Consider the following 20,535-nt stretch of genomic DNA (forward strand, 5'->3'; position numbering starts at 1 on the left):
TTTCAATCTGGACTTCTCATTCTGAATGGCTCTCTGTCCGAGGATTTGACAGGGGAATTTACCTTTATCAACCATCTTGGGGCTAGTGTAATTGATTATATTGCAGTTCCTCCAGCTGTGTTTGGGCTGATTACGCTCTTTAGAGTAGATTCATATCCATGTAGTGATCACCAACCACTGATTGTCCAGGTAGAATGTTTTAAAAATGCCCAGGCAAATCAAGAAAACAGGCTCCCAGTCCCAAGCACGAGGGTTGCAACATACCATCGTAAATGGGCAAATGTGAATTTAAATGCTTTGGAACGCTTATGGCATTCTGAGAATGTACAACTCTTGCTGAATACTCTGTCCTCTTCCAAAGAGACGGAAGTAGTACTAGAATGTTATGCCCAGATTATAGCAGCAGTCGAACCTCTCTTATTTTGGAAAGGCCAGTCAAAGAACCAGAGGCCAAAAGTGGGTAATCCATGGTTTGACATGGACTGTAGGAAACTTAAGCAGGAAATTAAAAGACAATATAAACTCCTAAGAGACAGAGGTATAGTCCCTTTACCACAGTCCTATTTGGCACTGCGTAAATTATATAAAAATACAATTAAAGAAAAAAAGCAAGAGCATGCTAGGTTGCAATGGGTGGAACTAGCATCAGCACTCGAAAGAAATGATAGACCTAGATTTTGGCACCTTACTTCAGACTTAAGATACTCTGGGACTCCATCCATTGACTCCGTTATTACAACACATGAATGGGAACGACACTTCCATCCCCTCTTTTATGATGAGATGGCCTGTCTTCCCCCGTTGCAGGAGGAAGACCCAGAATCATCTAGTTGGCCCCCAGTCACCTGTGAGGAAATAACTATGCTGATACGGAAGTTGAAGCATGGAAAGGCCCCCGGAAGGAGTGGCATTTCACCAGATTTCTTGATCGATTATCCTCATTGGTGGATCCCAATGTTAGCAACCTTATTTACACTTATTGATAGAACTGGGAAATTTCCCCAAGATTGGGCAGTAGCTACTGTAGTGCCTATTTATAAAAAGGGCAATTGGTCAGACCCTAAGAATTATCGCCGTATAAGTCTACTGGATGTTATAAGTAAGTTGTATGCAAGACATCTTTTAGATAAGCTGGAAAATTGGGTGCTCAGGGAGAATCTCCTTGTTGAAGAACAAGCAGGCTTCCGATGTGGCAGATCTACAGTAGACCATTGTTTTCTACTAAAATATTTGGCTGGGAAATATACATCTCCCCCTTATCACTCACTTTTTGCTGCATTTGTAGACCTTCGAGCAGCCTTTGGTTCTATTCTAGACCTTGCCTTTGGCAGAAGCTTACACTTTTAAATGTGGATTATAAATTGCTCAGGAGAATACAGGGGCTGTATGAGAATTCTATCTTGCGTGTGAGAGAGTCTTCAGGTGATCTTTCAGGCCCCATTATTGTTAACAAAGGAGTGCGCCAGGGATGTTTGCTTGCACCTCTTTTATTCAATCTATATCTTAATGATATGGTTCCCTACTTATATAATCCAGACTTCTTCCCACCTCTTTTAAAAGACAGGAATATTTCAGTATTATTATATGCAGATGATGCTGTTCTCCTGTCATACACCCAGGTGGGGATGCGTAGGCTTTTAAGAGCCCTAAGCTCATATTGTGTGAGAGAAGCCCTTCAGGTCAACTACGAAAAAACTAAAATCTTAGTCTTTGGCAAAAGGAGGAAAAAATACCGATGGCAGCTGGATAACCATCTGCTTGATCAGGTCAACAAATATAAATACCTAGGAGTGACATTCCAAAGTTCAGGATCTTGGTCGGAGCTCTTGAATGCAATAGCCTTGACAACTAATGTAACTAGTAATGCCATTCTTCATTTTGCTGCTGGACCAGGTGGTAAGATGGTGGCCCCTTTAATAGAGCTATACAAGGGCAAATTACTTCCCCAAATATTATATGGGGCACCTGCCTGGACCCATGCTAACACTGCTTCATTGGAGTCAGTGCAGCATAAATTTATATCCAGAGTACTTGGGGTTCCCAGATCCACTTCTAAGGCCATTGTCCGACTAGAAACAGCTTGTCACTCAGTGGGAATGCTTGTTCAAAAAGCTGCCACTTTCTTCTGGTTAAAGATAGTGTTCCAACTGGCCTCCCCCTTGGTCTTATTAGCATATGAAGCTATGGGAAGGGGCTCATGGGCAGACAAGATAACCACATCTATCTCTGAGTTGGGCTTTTCACAATCATATTTGCTTGCGTGGGGCCATGATAGAGCTAGGGATGAGATTTCAAAGAGGTTACAGGATGTTGATATTCAAACAACAATGGCTGTTGCTGCTGAAAGTCGCTCTAACAAGATCTATAAAAGCATCATGACCTCTCTGGGGAAGGCTCCCCCGTATTTGATTTCCATCACCTCACATGAATTGAGATGGCTCATGACTAGGTGTAGACTGAACTCACTCCAACTGATGGAGGTGAAGGCACGTTATAGGATCCATCATGGCATGAGTGCAGATTGCCCAGCTGGTTGCCCCAAGGTAGAGGACATGGTACACTTTTTAGCAGAAATATCGATTTGAGGAAGCAATATCTTGAGCCCCTATTAGCTGTGCTTGAGGATGCTTCTGGTGCAAGTATAACTCGATTATTATTAGCTGGAACAGATCATTATACATCATATAGGACTGCTAAGTTTGTCAGTCGAGCCCTGGAGAGGCGAAAGTCATTGACTGTTATAAAAAAACTAAATCCGTAAACATGGTAATAATATTCTGGCAGATATTGTTTTAGGATTTTAAAATGTTTTTAACTTGCTCTTGTTAGTTATTTTATTAATAATTTGTACTTTGGTCTCCCTTTTGGGTTGATGTGAGAATTCTATTTGTTTTGTGTGCGGACGGCCTGATTGGCTAAAAAGCAATAAACTGTATACTGTATCAGAAGAGATGGGGTTAGAAGGGAAGTGTGCAATCCAGAGGCATGCACAGGATCATTCTTGTAATGCTAAACCGTATTTTAGTGTTACATCTGAATGAGACCAATATGTCAAAATGCAAAATCCACATGGAACAGGCACCAAGAAGGGGCTCATCTATTGCTTTCTTACAAAATCTACATGGATTTTCAATTCCAGCATGTTTTTCCATATGCAATTATGGGATCAGTCCTTAATTTCCTTTTAAATAACAAGAGTGATTAAATATACAATGCAGCTTCCTAGGGTCATAGAGCTTCAATTAGTATTTTAAAATTAAAAGTGTTTCATTTTCATAATCAATAGAAGCCTTGGTACTAGATATTGGTACAAAACAGCACAGATTGCAAGGGAGGAGGAGAAACAGTTCTCGGTGATAGTTATGGTCAAGGTGAGTGCAGAAGACTTCAGTGTTAACTAAGCAAATTGAATCATCAGTATAAATCATGAGTATAATCAGAAAAGCAGCAGACAACCTCCTACAGATCTTAACCTTCAAGAATATGGAAATGAAGTTATTTCTTCCACTACTAATGAGGACCCTGGACATTTTGTGCATACAAAAACAAAGAACACGATCTCTTCCACGGTCTGAATAAACCATTTGGATGGAGCAAGACGTTACTTTTTCTAGACAAGGATTGAAAGACTGAAAGTGTCACTTTTGTGAATTGCAAACCTATTGGCTTCCTGTCAGGAGTCAAATAGACAGAAAAAACTACTTTGTCAGGTTAACCAGCACATTTGTTGATACTATGATCACTGAATGGAATTAACTGCAGAAGCTTTATGGAAACCAAATTAATACTCTTTAGGATAAACCAATACACAACTCCCTCTCTTTTTTTCCCACCTCCACGTTGTTGTGTTGACTGTGTCTGGACATAAAGCTAAACTAGCCTCCCCACCCCATTGTCTCACACTATTCCTTCCTCTAATACAACTGCAAGGAGACTGGAAGGTTCTGTTTCCATTTTAGATTAACTACAGTTTAGCATGTCATCTGAAAACTGAACAGTGGTTAGTCTTAACTATGGCTAGTGAAAACAAACCAGCTTCATAAACTATGGTTTGAAGTTAGCTGGTTTCCACTAACCATAGAAGATATTAACCACAATTTGTCTGGCTTGGGACATCATGGTAAGTTGCGGTTAATCTAAAATTAAATGGAAGCAAAACCCCTTCCTTGCAACTGTGCTGGAGGAGGAGGGGAGCATGCATGAGCCCAGGTAAAGCAAAGGCTCATTCTCATAACAACTAAATCATGGCTTAGCATCACACCCAAATTTGCCCATTATAAACCTTTGGTATTAGGGATTTTTTTTTCCTTTTTGAGTTTTTTTTTTTAAAGCTGTACCCTTTTCTGCTCTATGATGACTCCTATATGGAAGCACACACAGCTATTTTAAATCAAAAACAAAAATGCGGAGAACAACAGCATGGGTATCCACCCAAGAAAGCTATTCCTGTCCCCAGTGTATATTGGGGATAGGAATAGATGGAGTTGCATTCTCCCTAAAAGACCAAATCCATTGTCTGGGAGTCCTCCTGGACTCTGTGCTAACTGGGGAAGCTCAGATGGCTGCAGTGTCCAGGAGTGTGTTTTTACCAATTTAGGCTGGTACACCAGCTGCAGCCCTATCTGGAGAGGACGGACCTTGCCCATTATTCACTCACTAGTGACATCCAGACTCACTGGATCCAGACTCATCCAGAATCACTCACTAGTGACATCCAGACCTGCCTTTGAAGACAGTCCAGAAACTTTAGCTGGTGGAGAATGCAGCCACCCAAGTGTTGGTGAGGGCAAAGTGGTCAAATCATATAAAGCCTATATTGCACCAGCTGCACTGGTTACCAGTATGTTTTCGAGTTCAATCTGAAGTTCTAGTTTTGACCTTTAAAGCCTTACATGGTTTGGAACCAAATTACTTGAAGGACTGCCTTCACCCACATCAGACTGCCCACACTTTACGATCAGCATGAGAGGCCCATCTCACTTGGCCACCTTTGAGGGCAATTAGGTGGACAAGTATATGAGAGAGGGCCTTTTCTGCAGTGGCCCCACACCTCTGGAATGAGTTGCCATCAGGAGTCAATCAGGCCCCATCATTGCAGCCTTTTAGGAAGTCCCCGAACACCTACTTGTTTACTCTGGCCTTCCCCTGACTACGCTTTATCGGACTGTTCTGCTCTGTAACTGCAATTATCTTATTTATTTTATTCACAATATTTATATACCGCTCCACATCAGAAGATTTCAGAGCAGTGAATAACAAAGGTAAAAGAAGAAAGCACCAGGTTAAAACAGTTAAAACATTTTTAAAAAACACAAATTCCAATAAAGTTGAATTTAATAAACTACAGCTGTTCACACAAGGAAGGCCTCTCAAAATAACAATGTTTTCAGGAGACGACGGAAGGAACATAACACTGGCGCCTGCCTGACCTCCAAAGGTAGAAAATTCCACTGGAAGGGGGCCACCACACTGAAAGTTCTTCTCCAGGTGGACTCCAACTAGGCCATGGGTCCATGTGGAGACACCAGGAACATGCCCTCTGATGATCTCGGTGACTGGGCAGGTTGGTAAAGAAGGAGGCGCTCTCCCAGGTATCCTTGTCCCAAGTTGTTTAGGGCTTTGTACAGTAATACTAATAATTTAAACCTGGCCCGGTAGCAAGTAGGCCACCAGTGCAGTTCCCTCAGGAAAGGAGTTAACATGCTGAAAAGGGGCAGCTCCCGACAACAGTCAATCTGCTGCATTCTGCACTAGCTCCAGATTCCGGACCAGCCTTAAGGGCAGCCCCACACAGAGCGCATTGCAATGATCCAGTGTTGAGGTTACTAATGCCTGTACCATAGTGGTCAAGCTATCCCTGATCAGGAGAGGCTGTAGCTGGCGATCCAGCCAAAGCTGGTAAAAGGCACTCCAAGTTGCCACGGCCACTTGGTCCTCTGGCGACAATGATGGATCTAAGAGTACCCCCAGACTATGAACCTGATCTTTCTGAGGGAGTGCAACCCCATCCAGAACAGGCAATGAGCCTATCTCCTGTACCTGGGAACCACTCACCCACAGAGCTTCCATCTCGCCAGGATTCAGCTTCAGTTTATTGGCCCTCATCCAGCCCATTACTGAGTCTAGGCACTAATTCAGGACTTGCGTAGCCTCTCCTGATTCAGATGTCACAGGGAGATAGAGCTGTGTGTCATCAGCATACTGATGGCATTTAGCTCCAGATTCCCTAATGATTCAAATCCCCTAATGACCTAAAAATCTTGTACGCTTTTAGTAATTTCTTTTATTGCTGGTGACTGTTGTTTTAAGAATGTTTGCTGCCTTATTATTGCATAGTTTTGTTTTTGTTGTTTTTTAAATTTTTATATGAATATTAATGATGTAAGCTGCTTTGGGAGGGCTTCTGCCTTTAAAGACGGCCTAGAAATATTTTAAATAAATAAGTACAGGTAGAATATTGTATAATAGCCTCCAAAACCTAATTTACTTTTTTGCCACCCATGTTTCCCAAGCTTTTAAAAGCCTTTTGGTTCCTATACCCACCACTCTGGTGGAGGAGGGAAGAGAAAGAAATTAGCTATCATCGCTGCAAGACTAGCTGACTCAGTTATGCTGACCTCCCTTGTAGTAGCAGTGACACCAGCCACTGATGCACTCTCTGCAAACTAGCTCTAGAAGATGGCTAGCAGGAACATCCACAGCTGTTGCCAAGCTGCTTGCCCTTGGGATTTTGTGCAAGTCAGTGGCTTTGGGACAGCAGCAGCAACTGCAGTGGTCCCTCTGCTAATATCCTCTGTGATGTCTAGCCTATGCAACCTAATTTTTGATTCAAAGTCCAGGCTGCCACACTATGCCCCAACTCCAAAGCAGCAAATATCTGTTATCAAATTACCTTCCCAGGTTTCGGATTTCCTTCCTCCTGGAAAGAAGAGCTCATTGATTCTCTCATGTCATTGCCTTTGGCCGACTGCTCCTTATTCCAAAAGCCACAGAAAACTGCACCTTAACGAATTATGGGATATTTGCATCCTGAAGCAGCTGTAAGTTTAACGTAAGCAGGCATGCAAAGCATATGAGAACAAATTCAAAGTCAGACAATTACTCAGAGGTAGTTACTGGAAATTCATAACTTTCAAAAATAGCAGCATGCCAAATAGTAGTTAATGTGAGATTACTGGATGCATTTCTAGCACATGCAAATTGGTACAACATCTTAAGACATCCTGTAGAAGGAGAGTTAATTGTTATAGGAAAATCTGCTTCCTGGAAAAGACAGCTACATAAAGAAATGCAAAAGAAAAGAAAAGAAAATACCTAACCCAAAGCACAAAAATAAAGTCTACCATCCAAACGAACATTGAGTTTCTTAAACTTCAACGATAAAAGCAAGAAGCTGAAAGGACAATTATGACCTCTTGTCAGATTAATGCAGAATGAGTCTCAAAGGCATTATGCACAAAAACTCCAATGTTTCCGAAATCAGATTAGAATATACTTTAACAGCAAAGCAACACAAGGTCAAAGTTGTATATCTGGTGTTACCAAACTATATCTGGGTAGTCTCAGAAGACCTGAGAAACCACAACAAAAACCCAATAAGGTCTATGTTACACAGAAAGTCAGAACGCCCAACAAGCTCTGTGGCATATAGGTGGGACGGCAGCTGGGAGGAAGGAGCACTTGCTAAACCTGTCACACAGGCACAGTCTGGAATGCCTGAACACAAGAGACATCAAGACATTCAACCAGCTTTTACCTGCTTGTGTGTCTGTGTTTTGGGGGGACAAGACTGAAACTGCTCTTCAAGTCAATTGCCTGACTCGATTCACTGATTCTACCAACAATCCAATTTCTGACATAGACAAGAAACAGCAGTTTTCTTTCCAGTTCCCCCATTCATTTAACTCTGACAGAAGCTGTACTTTAATCTTCACAAGCACCTATATTTAACATCGCTAGAATATGGAAAAAATCTCAAAAATATATCTTGGAATCCAACAAAACCATTCCAGAAGATATAACCAGATTATTATATATAAAAGATTAATGCCCAATCTACCCTCACAAGCCCTTACTAGATAGGTCACACTGACCGTCTTTATCACATTTCAAGTAGGAGCATGTCATTCCAGTTTGTAAAACACTTGAAAATGCCCCATTCACAATTCTGAGCATGAATGGGAGCACATTTTCTCTGAAAATTCCTAAACTTGCATTCGCAAAATTTGTCCTTGAAAAATGCACAACTTTCTCAAAATGTGCAACTTCTAAATCACCCACACTTTAGTCTATGGGGTAAATCTGCACAGTTTTGGAAATGTGTGCAGATTTGGGGATTTTTAAAAGAACTTTCCCCATTTGATAGCTGCTCATTTTGTGCAATTTTCCTGTTCAAACAAATGAACAGTTTTTGCAAACATGACACAAATCGAGGAAAGATGATCAGTGAGCTGATGTTCCAAGAATCTTGGTGAGCTTGAACATTGCTCATTCGCCCACCCCTAGTTTCATGTTTTCCATAATCTTTCTATTTGGGTCGACATTTGACAATTCTTCCAGAACAAAGTAATCTCTATCTATTATACAATTACTATCTACTGTGATGTCAGTTTCCTGGAAAATTTTGAATTAGAAAATTTTCCTATGCAAATTACGCTGACTTGCATAGGGTCATTTGCATCTGAAAATTTCACTTTGCATCTGAAAATGTTCTGTTTGTATCAGAAAATCACTAGAGAGTGATCTAATTTAGCATGGTTACTAAATACAAGTAAAATAAATAACAAAGCTTAACAAATTATAATTTTTTTTGTCCCAATACACCACAAGTATTTGACCTGAAATATTTGAAGGGGAAAATTAAAGTACACTTAATGTGATTTAAATGTTATATTATGTAGACATTTTTATTGGAATAATTGTAAAAACTTTAAAAAAAATCATGTACTTCCCTTACATTGTCTAAAAGTAAGAAAGAAACAGAGGTACTGAAAACTGTTAACACAATAAGGGCGCAGCTGAAAAGAGGGAAGAAGGCTGGAGGAGGCTCAGGATAAATCATACCCTGGTCTCTTCCCCTCCCTGTTCACCGGAACACCCCCTTTCCAAGTTCAATGTTCCTGACGTCAGAGAGGCAGCCACTGAGTTTTTCTTCATGCCAGCAGCAAGGGGTGAGTGAGGGGGGGCCGCACGTGGATCTCTGACTTCCCACTTCCAAGGTCGTTGTGCTGTCTCTGATCTTGGAGGAGGGAATCCAAGCCATCTTATGCTCCTTGGGACACTCACCCAGGGAGCACAGGATTGCTCTCCAATTCAGCCTTCCCCTCCATATATGTTGGACTACACCTCTCACCATGCGTCATTCAGCATGGCTGATGGGGATGCTGGGAGTTGTAGCCCAACACATCTGGAGGGCACCAGGCTGGAGAAGGCTGAACTAATTAATTTTAGCAACCCAAAATACTGTGCATGACATACTGACAACTATTCATCTATTTCAAAAGAGTTCAACTCTCTTCCACTATGGTTGTTGGGGCACATTCAGTTTTTCTGTCACTTCTAATTAGTTCCACTTGACACTGAGACATATACGTATTTCAGTGACATATATGTATTCTCTCACATATTTGCTAGGGATAATTACCTGAAAAACATTAATTACAACTTTGAAACTGCCACACTTGCCTAATATTGTATTTGTAATTGCCATCCATTTATTGTTACTAATGAACTTATGAAATGGAAAAATTTCCCCAGAAAAATAAAGCCCTGCCCCACACTACTATTTTTAGTTTTTTTATCTTGAACTAATCCTTTCAAATAGCCCAAGACACAACTTTTGGGTCCACTGAAAGGTCATCAAGTTTCAGATCAATGTTTCCTGCAGTAACTAAGGGTCTTCTAGCACACATCAAAACAGTGGTATATGAAACAAGTAACAAGGACAACAATCGCCTGCCAAGGCAAAACAGTAAATCACAGAACTTGTTCTGTTGTCTGTTGGCTCAAAGCACCAAAAGAGAAATATACACAATGTTTAATGAATAGGGTATTTTGCAATCCCAACGTTAGAAAAAGCTAAAACAGTGTGTGTGTGTGTGTGGGGGGGGTTGTTAGCTGTGTGTGCATTTTTAAAGCAGCCAACAGGCTGTCAACTTCTATCAGTTTTATCTATGCTAAAAGACTGATATAAAATTTGAAATTAACACTATAGAAGATGTTTCATGCATCTAGTCATAACTGGGGGCCTGTCACAGGATAACAACTACCTGACATATACATACTAAGATAACCTTGGCTTCCATGTGTTAGTCAAGTCATTTGGCTTTACTGACCCAGATCAGTAAACAGGACTGAGAAAAAGTAAGGTCCTTATTTTGCATCGTTTTCATTTTGTACATACCATGTATTGATGACTGTGACGTGCAGGATCGCATAGTTGCCTTATCAGGAACACGAGTGAACAAACTGAGATTTGTATAGACATCCTCTGTTACTGAATAGTCCAATTGCTTAGGTACAGCTGAGAAACTGTGAAATGCAACTGAAGTGCTGCCTCGGTACAGTATCAAGATGAATATTGCTTGAAAGATGATCAAGAAAAGCAGAAAGCAAGGATTTTCAACTCGAGAAAGGGACATCTTCCTCCCAAACGCCATGCACAACAGTGAACTCTGCTAATTCTTTAATTCTTCGGGACACACCAACATTTTAACTTAATGGGTACAATAGTGAAAGCAGCAGTAAATGCTCTTGTTGGGCAGCTGAGTAAGGAAGCTAGCATCTTTGCAAAGTACTCTACGTTCTGAGCATATCATGTAATGCACGTATTATTCTAGATCAAATATTTTAGATTTTAACCATCTTGTGTGCATCTTCTATTCTTTCATTAGTTGATCTGTAACGAATATGAGAAAAGCAATTAAAATGTGATAATAATACAGAACTTCATAACAACTGACTCTTCAAATTGGATGTCATAGCATTTAAACTATAGTAGGAATACTATTTTAAACCTGACAATACTTGCAACCTCTTCTGGGTCGTCCCAGGTTAGGTCCCTGACATCTACAGTTAATGAGTCTCAAGTAACACGGCTGTGAAAGACCTCTGCTTAGGCCTTGGAGAGCTGCTGTCAAGTCAAGACTATATGATACTGTGCTACATGAACAAAAGGTACAAACAGCTCCTTATATCCCAAGTGGAGGAACTGTGAATCTCTGTTCATTTCCATAATTTATATAAGCATATGAACTTTTCAAGTTGCTTATTGCTCAATATGGAGGCAGCCAGCTAGATAAGCTATATTTAGTTGCCACCATTGATTAATACAACCCATTCCCCTCCTCTCCATTGGAGAGGGGAGAACAATTTCAAAATGCTAATAATTTAAGGCATCTGTTGTAAGCTCTTGTACAGACCTCCACACTCCAGATGAAATTATGGTTTTTCAGCCAATAAAGTTCTTTTCCATTACTGAAGCTCTTATTGTAAGATACAAATAAACACAAGTAGATTATTACATACAAGTGGGACCTGCAACAAAATGTTGCAGCGTGGGATGTCTCCTATTCAGGGTTTGAGGCAGACATCCATGCCCTCTTCCAGGATACTCCATTCCAAATACCTGTCCCCAGCTTTACATTTCTCTTTTCCAACCGAAAGTCAACACACCATGGCTACTGAGCATGAACAGCCCTTATTTGGCAGGGAAGGGGCTTACATATTTTTAAAAATACATTTTGTGCCCTATACAAATCCAACTTTATTTGCATCATCTGTCCTCATTTGTTTCCCTGCCCTACCAATTTCACTTTCCAGCTTTCTCGCTACCTTCTCCTCTATCAGTCGGCGAAATTACTCTCCCCCTGTACTGTTTGAATCTGGCCCATGGTTTGAGCGGGCAATTTTGCTGAATAGGCCCTCAAGATGTTTTCAACTGTTGCAAACCTTGAGTTTCTCCCAAGCATGCTGATACTGTCTTCTGCCTGGTTGATGCTGTTTTGGCTACATAGTGATTGTCACCCCGAGGCAAATTTCAGTATTATTATTATTATTAGTCATTTTTATTTACACTGTAATTACATCATGCAATCTCTTTTGCAGTGGCATGAATTATGATGAGGGTACAGAAGAGTGATTGTTTTGGTGTTTTGAACTACTTTAATATAACCCCAGCATTTGAATATAACCCCAGTACAACCTTAACATTCTAAACTACAGAACACAGTAGACTTGAAACATAGGGGGCTATTCTCAGTTGGTATTATAGTTCAATGTGACACATTATTTTATTTATTTATTTCATTCTTATACCGCCCAATAGCCGAAGCTCTCTGGGCGGTTCACAACAATTAAAACAATAAAATACAAAACAATAAAATAGAGATAAAATACAATATAAAAGTTTAAAACTACAATATAAAAATAAAATAATCAACAGACACTAGCAGCAAGACATTTACAATATAGCACCAGATAAAAACTAAAATGCTAAATTGCCTGGGAGAATAAAAAGGTCTTCACCTGGTGCCAAAATGAATACAACACAGGCACCATGAGAAGCTCTCTGGGAAGCTCATTCCACAACTGGGGTGCCACCACAGAAATGGCCCTCCTCCTAGTAGCCACCCACATCACTTCCTTTGGCAGGGGCTCCCAAAAGAGGCCTGCTAAAGCTGATCTTAGGGTCTGGGCAGGTGTATATGGGAGGGGACAATCCTTCAGGTAGCCTGGAGCCGTTTAGGGCTTTGAATGTCAATACCAGCTCTTTGAATTGGGTCCAGACATGGACTGGCAGCCCATGAAAGAGTCCTGGCATAATATGATTATATTGGCCAGTCCTGGTTAATGATCTTGCTGCCCTGTTTTGGACCAGTTCAAGTTTCTGACCATTTTCAAAGGCAGCCCCACATATAATGCATTGCAGTAATCCAAATAAGAGGTTATCAGAATATGGATATGGATAACTCTAGCTAGGCTATCTCTGTCCAGATAGGGAAATAGTTGGTATATCAGCCTAAGCTGATAAAAGGTGCTTCGTGCCATCGAGTCCACCTGTGCCTCAAGTGACAGCTCTGGATCCAAGAGTACCCCCAAACTACAAACCTGATCCTTTAGGGGGAGGGCAACCCCCTCCAGAACAGGCTGAACATCGTTTAACTGGGCAGACAAATCGCCCACTAACAATACCTCCATGTTGTCTGGATTGAGTCTCAGTTTATTGGCCCTCATCCAGTCCATTACCATGCCTAGGCACTGGTTCAGAACGCCCACTGCCTCATGTGGATTTGATGATAAGGAGAGACAGAGCTGGGTGTCATCTGCATATTGGTGACACTTCAGTCCGTATCTCCGGATAACCTCCCCCAGTGGTTTCATGTAGATGTTGAACAGCATGGGAGATAAAATACAGCCCTGTGGCATACCCCATGACATAACTGCCAAGGAACAGAGCAATGATCCCCCAGTACCACCTTCTGGAATCAGCCATCCAGTTAGGAGCAGAACCACTGCAGTGCAGTACCTCCAACTCCCAGCCAGGATAGCCTATCCAGAAGGATACTAGAAGGATACCATGGTCAATGGTATCAGAAGCTGCTGAGAGGTCCAAGAGAATCAACAGGGCTGCACTTCCCCTGTCCCTCTCCTGGCAAAGGTCATCCCACAGGGTGACCAAGGCAGTTTCTGTTCTAAAATCAGGTCTGAAGGTTGATTGAAAGGGATCTAGAAGACTCAGCACAAGCCTTCCTCCACCAGTGTTCTAACCATCCTTCCTCTTGCTTCATTGCCCTCAGCTCAGGTATACACCAAGGAGATGCCTGGGCTTCGCTCAGAGGGAGAGGGCACTTGGGAGTGATCATGTCAACCACCCTAGTCATCTCTGTATTCCACAGAGTAACCAGGACAGGACTGCCAGCCATACCAGCAGGAAAATCCCCCACAGCCCTCTAGAATCCATCAGCTTCCAAGGGTGGACCATTTTAATATATACTCCACTCTTGCAAAGGGAAAAGGCTGCTGAGAGTCTAAACATGTGGTTTAAGGTTTTGATACTAGTGTACAAAGCCCTAAACACCTTGAGACCAGGATACCTGAGAGAGCACCTTCTCCCTTACCAACCTGCCCAATCACTGAGGTCATCAGAAGGCATGTTCCTGGTGGTTCCACGTGGACTGAGTCCTGACTGGGGTCCACCTGGAGAAGAGCCTTCGGTGTGGTGGCTCCCTTCCTGTGGCACTCCCTGCCTCTGGAGGTCAGGCAGGCAGCAACACTGGGTTGTTTTCGGTGCCTCCTGAAACAACTGTTTTCCAGGAAGCCATCCTTGGTTAACCAGCCTCACTTTTATTGGCAACTGTTTTTTAAATAATTTAATATTGTGTTTTATTCTTTTTATCTTTTGTTCATTTTATCTCGTTATTCCCCACTCTGGAATCTGTTTAGATGTGGAGCAGTATGCAAATGTTGTAAATAAATAGATGTTAGATCCCCCACTTTCAGATCGCTATTCTCCTACCCATCAAGAAACCAGATCAAGAGTATGTCCCCCAACATGTTGGGACAGGCTCATGGTTGTCATGGCAACCATGAAGTCCTGAGCCACCCTGGACCTGATGGCTTCAACATGGAACCCAGAACCATCATCTTAGGGGTCAACACCAAGTCAGGGGATTATCCAGGTTTCTCATAGTTAAGCCCCAGAAATTGTATATTATTAGGTATAAGTCCTGGAATATGAGGAAAAATATAGATAAATGGATGGAAAGGCTCTAAGCATATACAGTGTCTTTTCATAACCACTGAAAGCCAGCAGAACTGGTGAGAGAGCCTTAAAGAAGAGCTTGACAGCCCTGTCACCTCATTTTTTTCATAGCCAAGTCTTATTCACAGGTGCCAGTAACAAGATGTCTGTCCCATAAGTGTCCATACTCTGGAAAGGGATGGGAAACTTTCTACTGATAGAAAATATAAAAGCAGGGAGGCGATACAAGGTGCAAGAGACTGGTTTTCTATCTTCACCCACAAAAATGCATTTTGTTCAGGGAGGCTTATGTCCCATTAAGGCTTAGGAGCCCAGTCTTAATGTGGTGCCTCAGGAAGAGGTCTATGCAGGTATCTTCCTGCCTCCTGAACTGTGCTGCAGAAGGGAAAGAACAGAGATAAGAACATAGCAGATGAAGTAGACAACAGCCCCAAAAAGCTTATGCCAAGATAAATTTGTTGGTTTTTAAGGTGCCACAAGACTGTTGAAATAACATTGTAATCCATCTATTGTGTGGATAAGGAAATTCTGCATTCACACTGGAAGCCATTTTTTAAAAAAACCTTTTCCTAGGGCAAAAGTGAGAGCTTTCTATAGGAAACAATGGAGAAACTCAGGATTTTAATATAGCTGTGAATGGTTATCAGCATCATCTTCCTGCAGGAAAAGTGTTATTCTAACTCAAGCTCCAGTCTTATTTCCTGTGAAAAGTTTAATCTTTGAGTCTTTAAACATTTTTAAAATTGCCCTGCCAAGTCCAATACAAATCATTATCCCCATACTGAAAGGGGGGCGGCAGCAGGGGAGACAGACAGCGTGGTTTACGACAGCCCGGCTTACGACAGCCCTGCAATGTTACCCTATTCTATTGTGCCCATATTGCATGGGGAAGAGTTCTGAGAGTAAATAGTATCTGACAACTTTTCAGCGTGGTCCAGCATTATGATACAGTACCCTGGTGTTTTCTTCTCTTTTACTCTTCAGGGAAATGCAAGCATGTGAGGAGGGGAGGGGAAAGGATTTTGCCAAGTTGACCGGAGGAGTGCACGGGGTGATTTAACTATTTTGCTGCAGGTCGGAAGGTGTCCAATATACTACTGGGGAAGAGCAGAGGGAATTTCCAAGTAGCGCCAGAAAGAGTGAACTGGCTGGGCCAAAGCCGAAAGGACACTCAGTTGTGGATGTGTCTGGTGGTGAAAAGAAAGTCCAATGCTGTAAAGAACAATATTGTTTAGGAACCTGGAATGTCAGATCAATGAATCAAGGTAAGCTGGAGGTGGTCAAACATGAGATGGCAAGACTGAACATCAACATCTTGGGAATCAGTGAACTAAAATGGACAAGCATGGGCGAATTTAATTCAGGTGACCATCATATCTACTATTGTGGGCAAGAATCCCTTAGAAGAAATGGCGTAGCACTCACAGTCAACTAAAGGGTGGGAAAAGCAATACTGGGGTACAATCTCAAAAACGATAGAATGATCTCAGTACAAATCCAAGGCAAACCATTCAACATCACAGTAATTCAAGTCTATGCCCCAACCACTGATGCTGAAGAAGCCGAGGTTGATCGGTTCTATGAAGACCTACAACACCTTCTAGAACTAACACCAAAAAAAGATGTCCTCTTCATCATAGGGGATTGGAATGCTAAAGTAGGAAGTCAAGAAATCACCGGGATAAGAGGCAAGCATGGCTTTGGTGTACAAAATGAAGCAGGACAAAGGCTAATAGAGTTTTACCAAGAGAACACACTGATCATAGCAAACACTCTTTTCCAACAGCACAAGAGGCGACTCTACACATGGACATCACCAGATGGTCAATATCGAAATCAGATTGATTATGTCCTTTGCAGCCAAAGATGGAGAAGCTCTATACAGTCAGTCAAAACAAGACCTGGAGCTGACTGTGGCTCAGATCATGAGCTTCTTATTGCAAAATTTCGGCTTAAATTGAAAAATGTAGGGAAAACCACTAAATCATTCAGGTATGACCTAAATCTTATCCCTTATGAATATACAGTGGAGGTGATGAATAGATTTAAGGGATTAGACCTGATAGACAGAGTGCCTGAGGAACTATGGACGGAGGTCCGTAACATTGTTCAGGAGGCAGCAACTCAATCCATCCCAAAGAAAAAGAAATGCAAGAAAGCCAAGTGGCTGTCTGATGAGGCTTTACAAGTAGCTAAGGAAAGAAGGGAAGCGAAAAGCAAGGGAGAAAGGGGAAGATATACCCAACTGAATGCAGAGTTCCAGAGAATAGTAAGGAGAGACAAGAAGGCCTTCTTAAATGAACAATGCAAAGAAATCGAGGAAAACAGTAGAATGGGAAAGACTAGAGATCTCTTCAAGAAAATCGGAGATATCAAGGGAACATTTTGTGCAAAGACGGGCATGATAAAGGACAAAGAAGGCAGGGACCTAACAGAAGCAGATGAGATTAAAAAGAGGTGGAAAGAATACACAGAAGAACTATACAGGAAAGATCTGAATGTCCCTGATAGCCATGATAGTGCAGTCACTGAACTTGAGCCAGACATCCTCGAGAGTGAAGTCAAGTGGGCCTTAGGAAGCAATTACTAACAACAAAGCTAGTGGAGATGACAGTATTCCAGCTGAGCTATTTAAGATCCTAAAAGATGATGCTGTTAAAGTGCTGCACTCAATATGCCAACAAATTCGGAACACTCAACAGTGGCCACAAGACTGGAAAAGTTCAGTTTACATTCCAATTTACATTCCAATTCCAAAGAAGGGCAATGCCAAAGAGCGCTCAAACTACCGTACAATTGCGCTCATTTCACATGCCAGCAAGGTTATGCTCGAAATCCTACAAGCTAGGCTTCAGCAGCATGTGAACCGAGAACTACCGGAAGTACAAGCTGGGTTTCGAAGAGGCAGAAGAACTAGAGATCAAATCACCAACATTCGCTGGATCATGGAGAAAGCAAGCGAATTCCAGAAAAATGTCTATTTCTGCTTCATTGACTACGCTAAAGCCTTTGATTGTGTGGATCACAACAAACTGTGGCAAATTCTGAAAGAGATGGGAGTACCAGACCACCTTACCTGTCTGCTGAGAAACCTGTACGAGGGTCAAGAAGCAGCAGTAAGAACCGGACATGGAACAACCGATTGGTTCAAAATTGGGAAAGGAGTACAACAAGGCTGTATATCGTTGCCCTGCTTATTTAATTTATATGCAGAGTACATCATGAGAAACGCCGGGTTGGATGAATCACAGGTCAGAATTAAGATTGCCGGGAGAATTATCAACAACCTCAGAAACGCAGACGATACCACCCTAATGGCAGAAAGCGAAGAGGATCTCAAGAGCCTCTTGTTGAGGGTGAAAGTGGAGAGTGCAAAAGCTGGTTTGAAACTCAACATTAAAAAAACTAAAATCATGGCATCTGGCCCCATTACTTCCTGGCAGATAGAAGGGGAAGAAATGGAAGCAGTGACAGATTTTATTTTCTTGGGCTCCAAGATCACCGCAGACGGTGACTGTAGCCATGAAATTAAAAGACGCTTGCTCCTTGGGAGGAAAGCTATGGCAAACCTAGACAGCATAGTAAGAAGCAGAGACATCACCTTGCCGACAAAGGTCCATCTAATCAAAGCTATGGTTTTCCCAGTAGTAACGTATGGCTGTGAGAGCTGGACTATAAGGAAGGCTGAGCGCCAAAGAATCGATGCTTTCGAACTGTGGTGCTGGAGAAGACTCTTACGAGTTCCCTGGACTGCAAGGAGATCAAATCAGTCAATCCTAAAGGAAATCAACCCTGAATGCTCCTTGGAAGGACAGATACTGAAGCTGAAGCTCAAATATTTTGGCCACCTAATGTGAAGAGAAAAGTCACTGGTAAAGACCCTGATGCTGGGAAAGATTGAAGGCAAAAGGAGAAGGGGACAGCAGAGGATGAGACGGCTAGATAGCATCACTGATGCAATGAATATGGACTTGAGCACACTCCGGGAGAGAGCGCAGGACAGGAAGGCCTGGTGTGCTACGGTCCATGGGGTCACGAAGAGTCGGACACGACTGAACAACAACAACAACAACAAATACACGCAAACACCCCCTGCAAACCGCTTCAGCAAAAATCTGTCTTGTTACAAGTCCCCTCCCAGCCAAAATTCAGCACTCAGCGGCATCCAGAAGCCTTGTGCTCCAAGGCTCAGCAGGCAAAAGGGCTGTGGTATTTTAGGGCACAATCATTAGGTATTTTAGGGCGCAATCCTATGCATGTTTAGACAGAAAGAAGTCCTACAACTCCCAGCATGCCCCAGCCATGTCTAAACACGGATAGGATTGCGCCCTTAATGAATTTAAGTTTTCTTGTAAACCACTTAGAGGTATTTTTAAATATGGCAATGGGTACATAAATCTATTAAATAAACACATGTAAGTGTTTTATCTTCTTGAATTAAATGTTTACACAATGTAAGACCTGAGGTAAAAAGAAGAGTTGCTACGGAGGGTGGGGGTGGGGAGACGCTGCTGCCAGTAATACTAAAGCTAAAATCTGCATTCATGTCATTCTTCATCGCTTGTCTCCCCACGCTAACGTTTTTAAAAACAGCCTAAAAAGAGCCTTGAGTCGCACAGACGCTCTGTGGGGGAAAGGCCAACTTCGAATTCTCTTTCCCAGGGCCGCCCGGCCGTCCGGCTTGGGTTCGAGCCCGCCCCGTAACGGTCAAGAGAAGCGACTCGCGTGGCGCCCCGACTTCCCCACTCCGCTCCTCGGCGCCGCGACAGCCCGCCCGGCCGCCCGGCCTCCAAGCCGCGCCCGGGGAAAGAGATGGAGCCGCTCACCTACCTGCCCGCCCGCCTGCCCGCCTGAGGGAGGCTCGCGCTCAGCACTTCCGCTAAACGACCGTCGCGGGGCCACGCCCCTTCTCAGTTAACACCTCTGTGTTTTGCGTGAGAGGGGTTTCTAGGACTACAGTTCCCAGGATGCAACGCGACGCCTAGGACGCTCCCGCTAGGGAACAGTGCATGCTGGGAGTTGGAGTCTAACATGGCGGCCCCCTCACTCTTGAAAGCCAATCCGTACACAGACGCTTGTCAGAGGGAGGCCCGGTCTGACAGGAGCTATCATCGCTGCAATGCAGCTAGGTCCTTGTAGACTCTGGAGTTAATGTTCTTATGCGCTCCCCGACCCCCTTTAGACAGCCATGGGTATTACTTCAGTTGCAGTGGAGGCTGGTGGCTGTGATTTCACTTTTGAATCCGTTCTGGGCTTTAGTCAGAACCAGCCAGACCTCTACAGGAGCTATTCAAGGTGCTGAAACCATTTTGTGGATAGGGTTCAGCACTTTGGATAGCTCCTTTAGAGTTCTGGCTGATTCTGACTGAAACCCAGAATGGAGTCATAGCCCCACTGAAATCAGAGCCAGCAGCCTCCACTGTTCAGTTATGAAGTACACAACTCCTTTTTCTCTTCTCCCCATCCCACAGTTCCATTGTTCACACCTGGTTCTACATTCCTGCTATGTTAAAGCAAACAAAAGAAGGACCTATTTGCCAACCCTGATTTAAAAAGAAAAGAAATACCCTGAGCATGTGCAGTTTTGCAGTTTAAACCCACTTAAATCAAACCACTGTTATGACTACAGGAATGAAATGGAGTTTGCTTCTGCTGCCCTGGTGCTAAACACATTTATTTGGGAATAAACACCATTTTGTTGTGGAAAAGAATAATACATTTTAAAGTAAAAATAATAAAATGCCCAATCAGTTGGCCCCAAACTCTAAAACGTT

The 20,535-nt window shown here is 42.6% G+C and overlaps 1 protein-coding gene across 2 annotated transcripts in view; it reads right to left on the bottom strand.

Annotated features, from left to right (window-relative positions):
• Positions 1–19,620, bottom strand: part of LOC146349603 (beta-1,4-galactosyltransferase 3-like) — a 34,603-nt gene extending 14,983 nt beyond the window's left edge. The window contains exons 1-2 of one of the 2 annotated variants that reach the window (XM_084843036.1): positions 19,592–19,620; positions 10,403–10,897 (exon numbers count right to left, since the gene is read on the bottom strand). In XM_084843036.1, the coding sequence (XP_084699162.1) occupies positions 10,403–10,658 (256 nt within the window). In that variant the 5' untranslated portion in view covers positions 10,659–10,897; positions 19,592–19,620. Of the gene's footprint in view, positions 1–10,402; positions 10,898–19,587 lie in introns of both variants that reach the window. The other variant, XM_084843037.1, reaches the window with a different exon arrangement.
• Between the last annotated feature and the right edge of the window lie 915 nt (positions 19,621–20,535).

This window comes from Heloderma suspectum, chromosome 3 (genome assembly GCF_057233095.1).
Source record: "Heloderma suspectum isolate Gila_16-S chromosome 3, 16-S_ref, whole genome shotgun sequence".
In the NCBI taxonomy this organism is placed as follows: Eukaryota; Metazoa; Chordata; class Lepidosauria; order Squamata; family Helodermatidae; genus Heloderma; species Heloderma suspectum.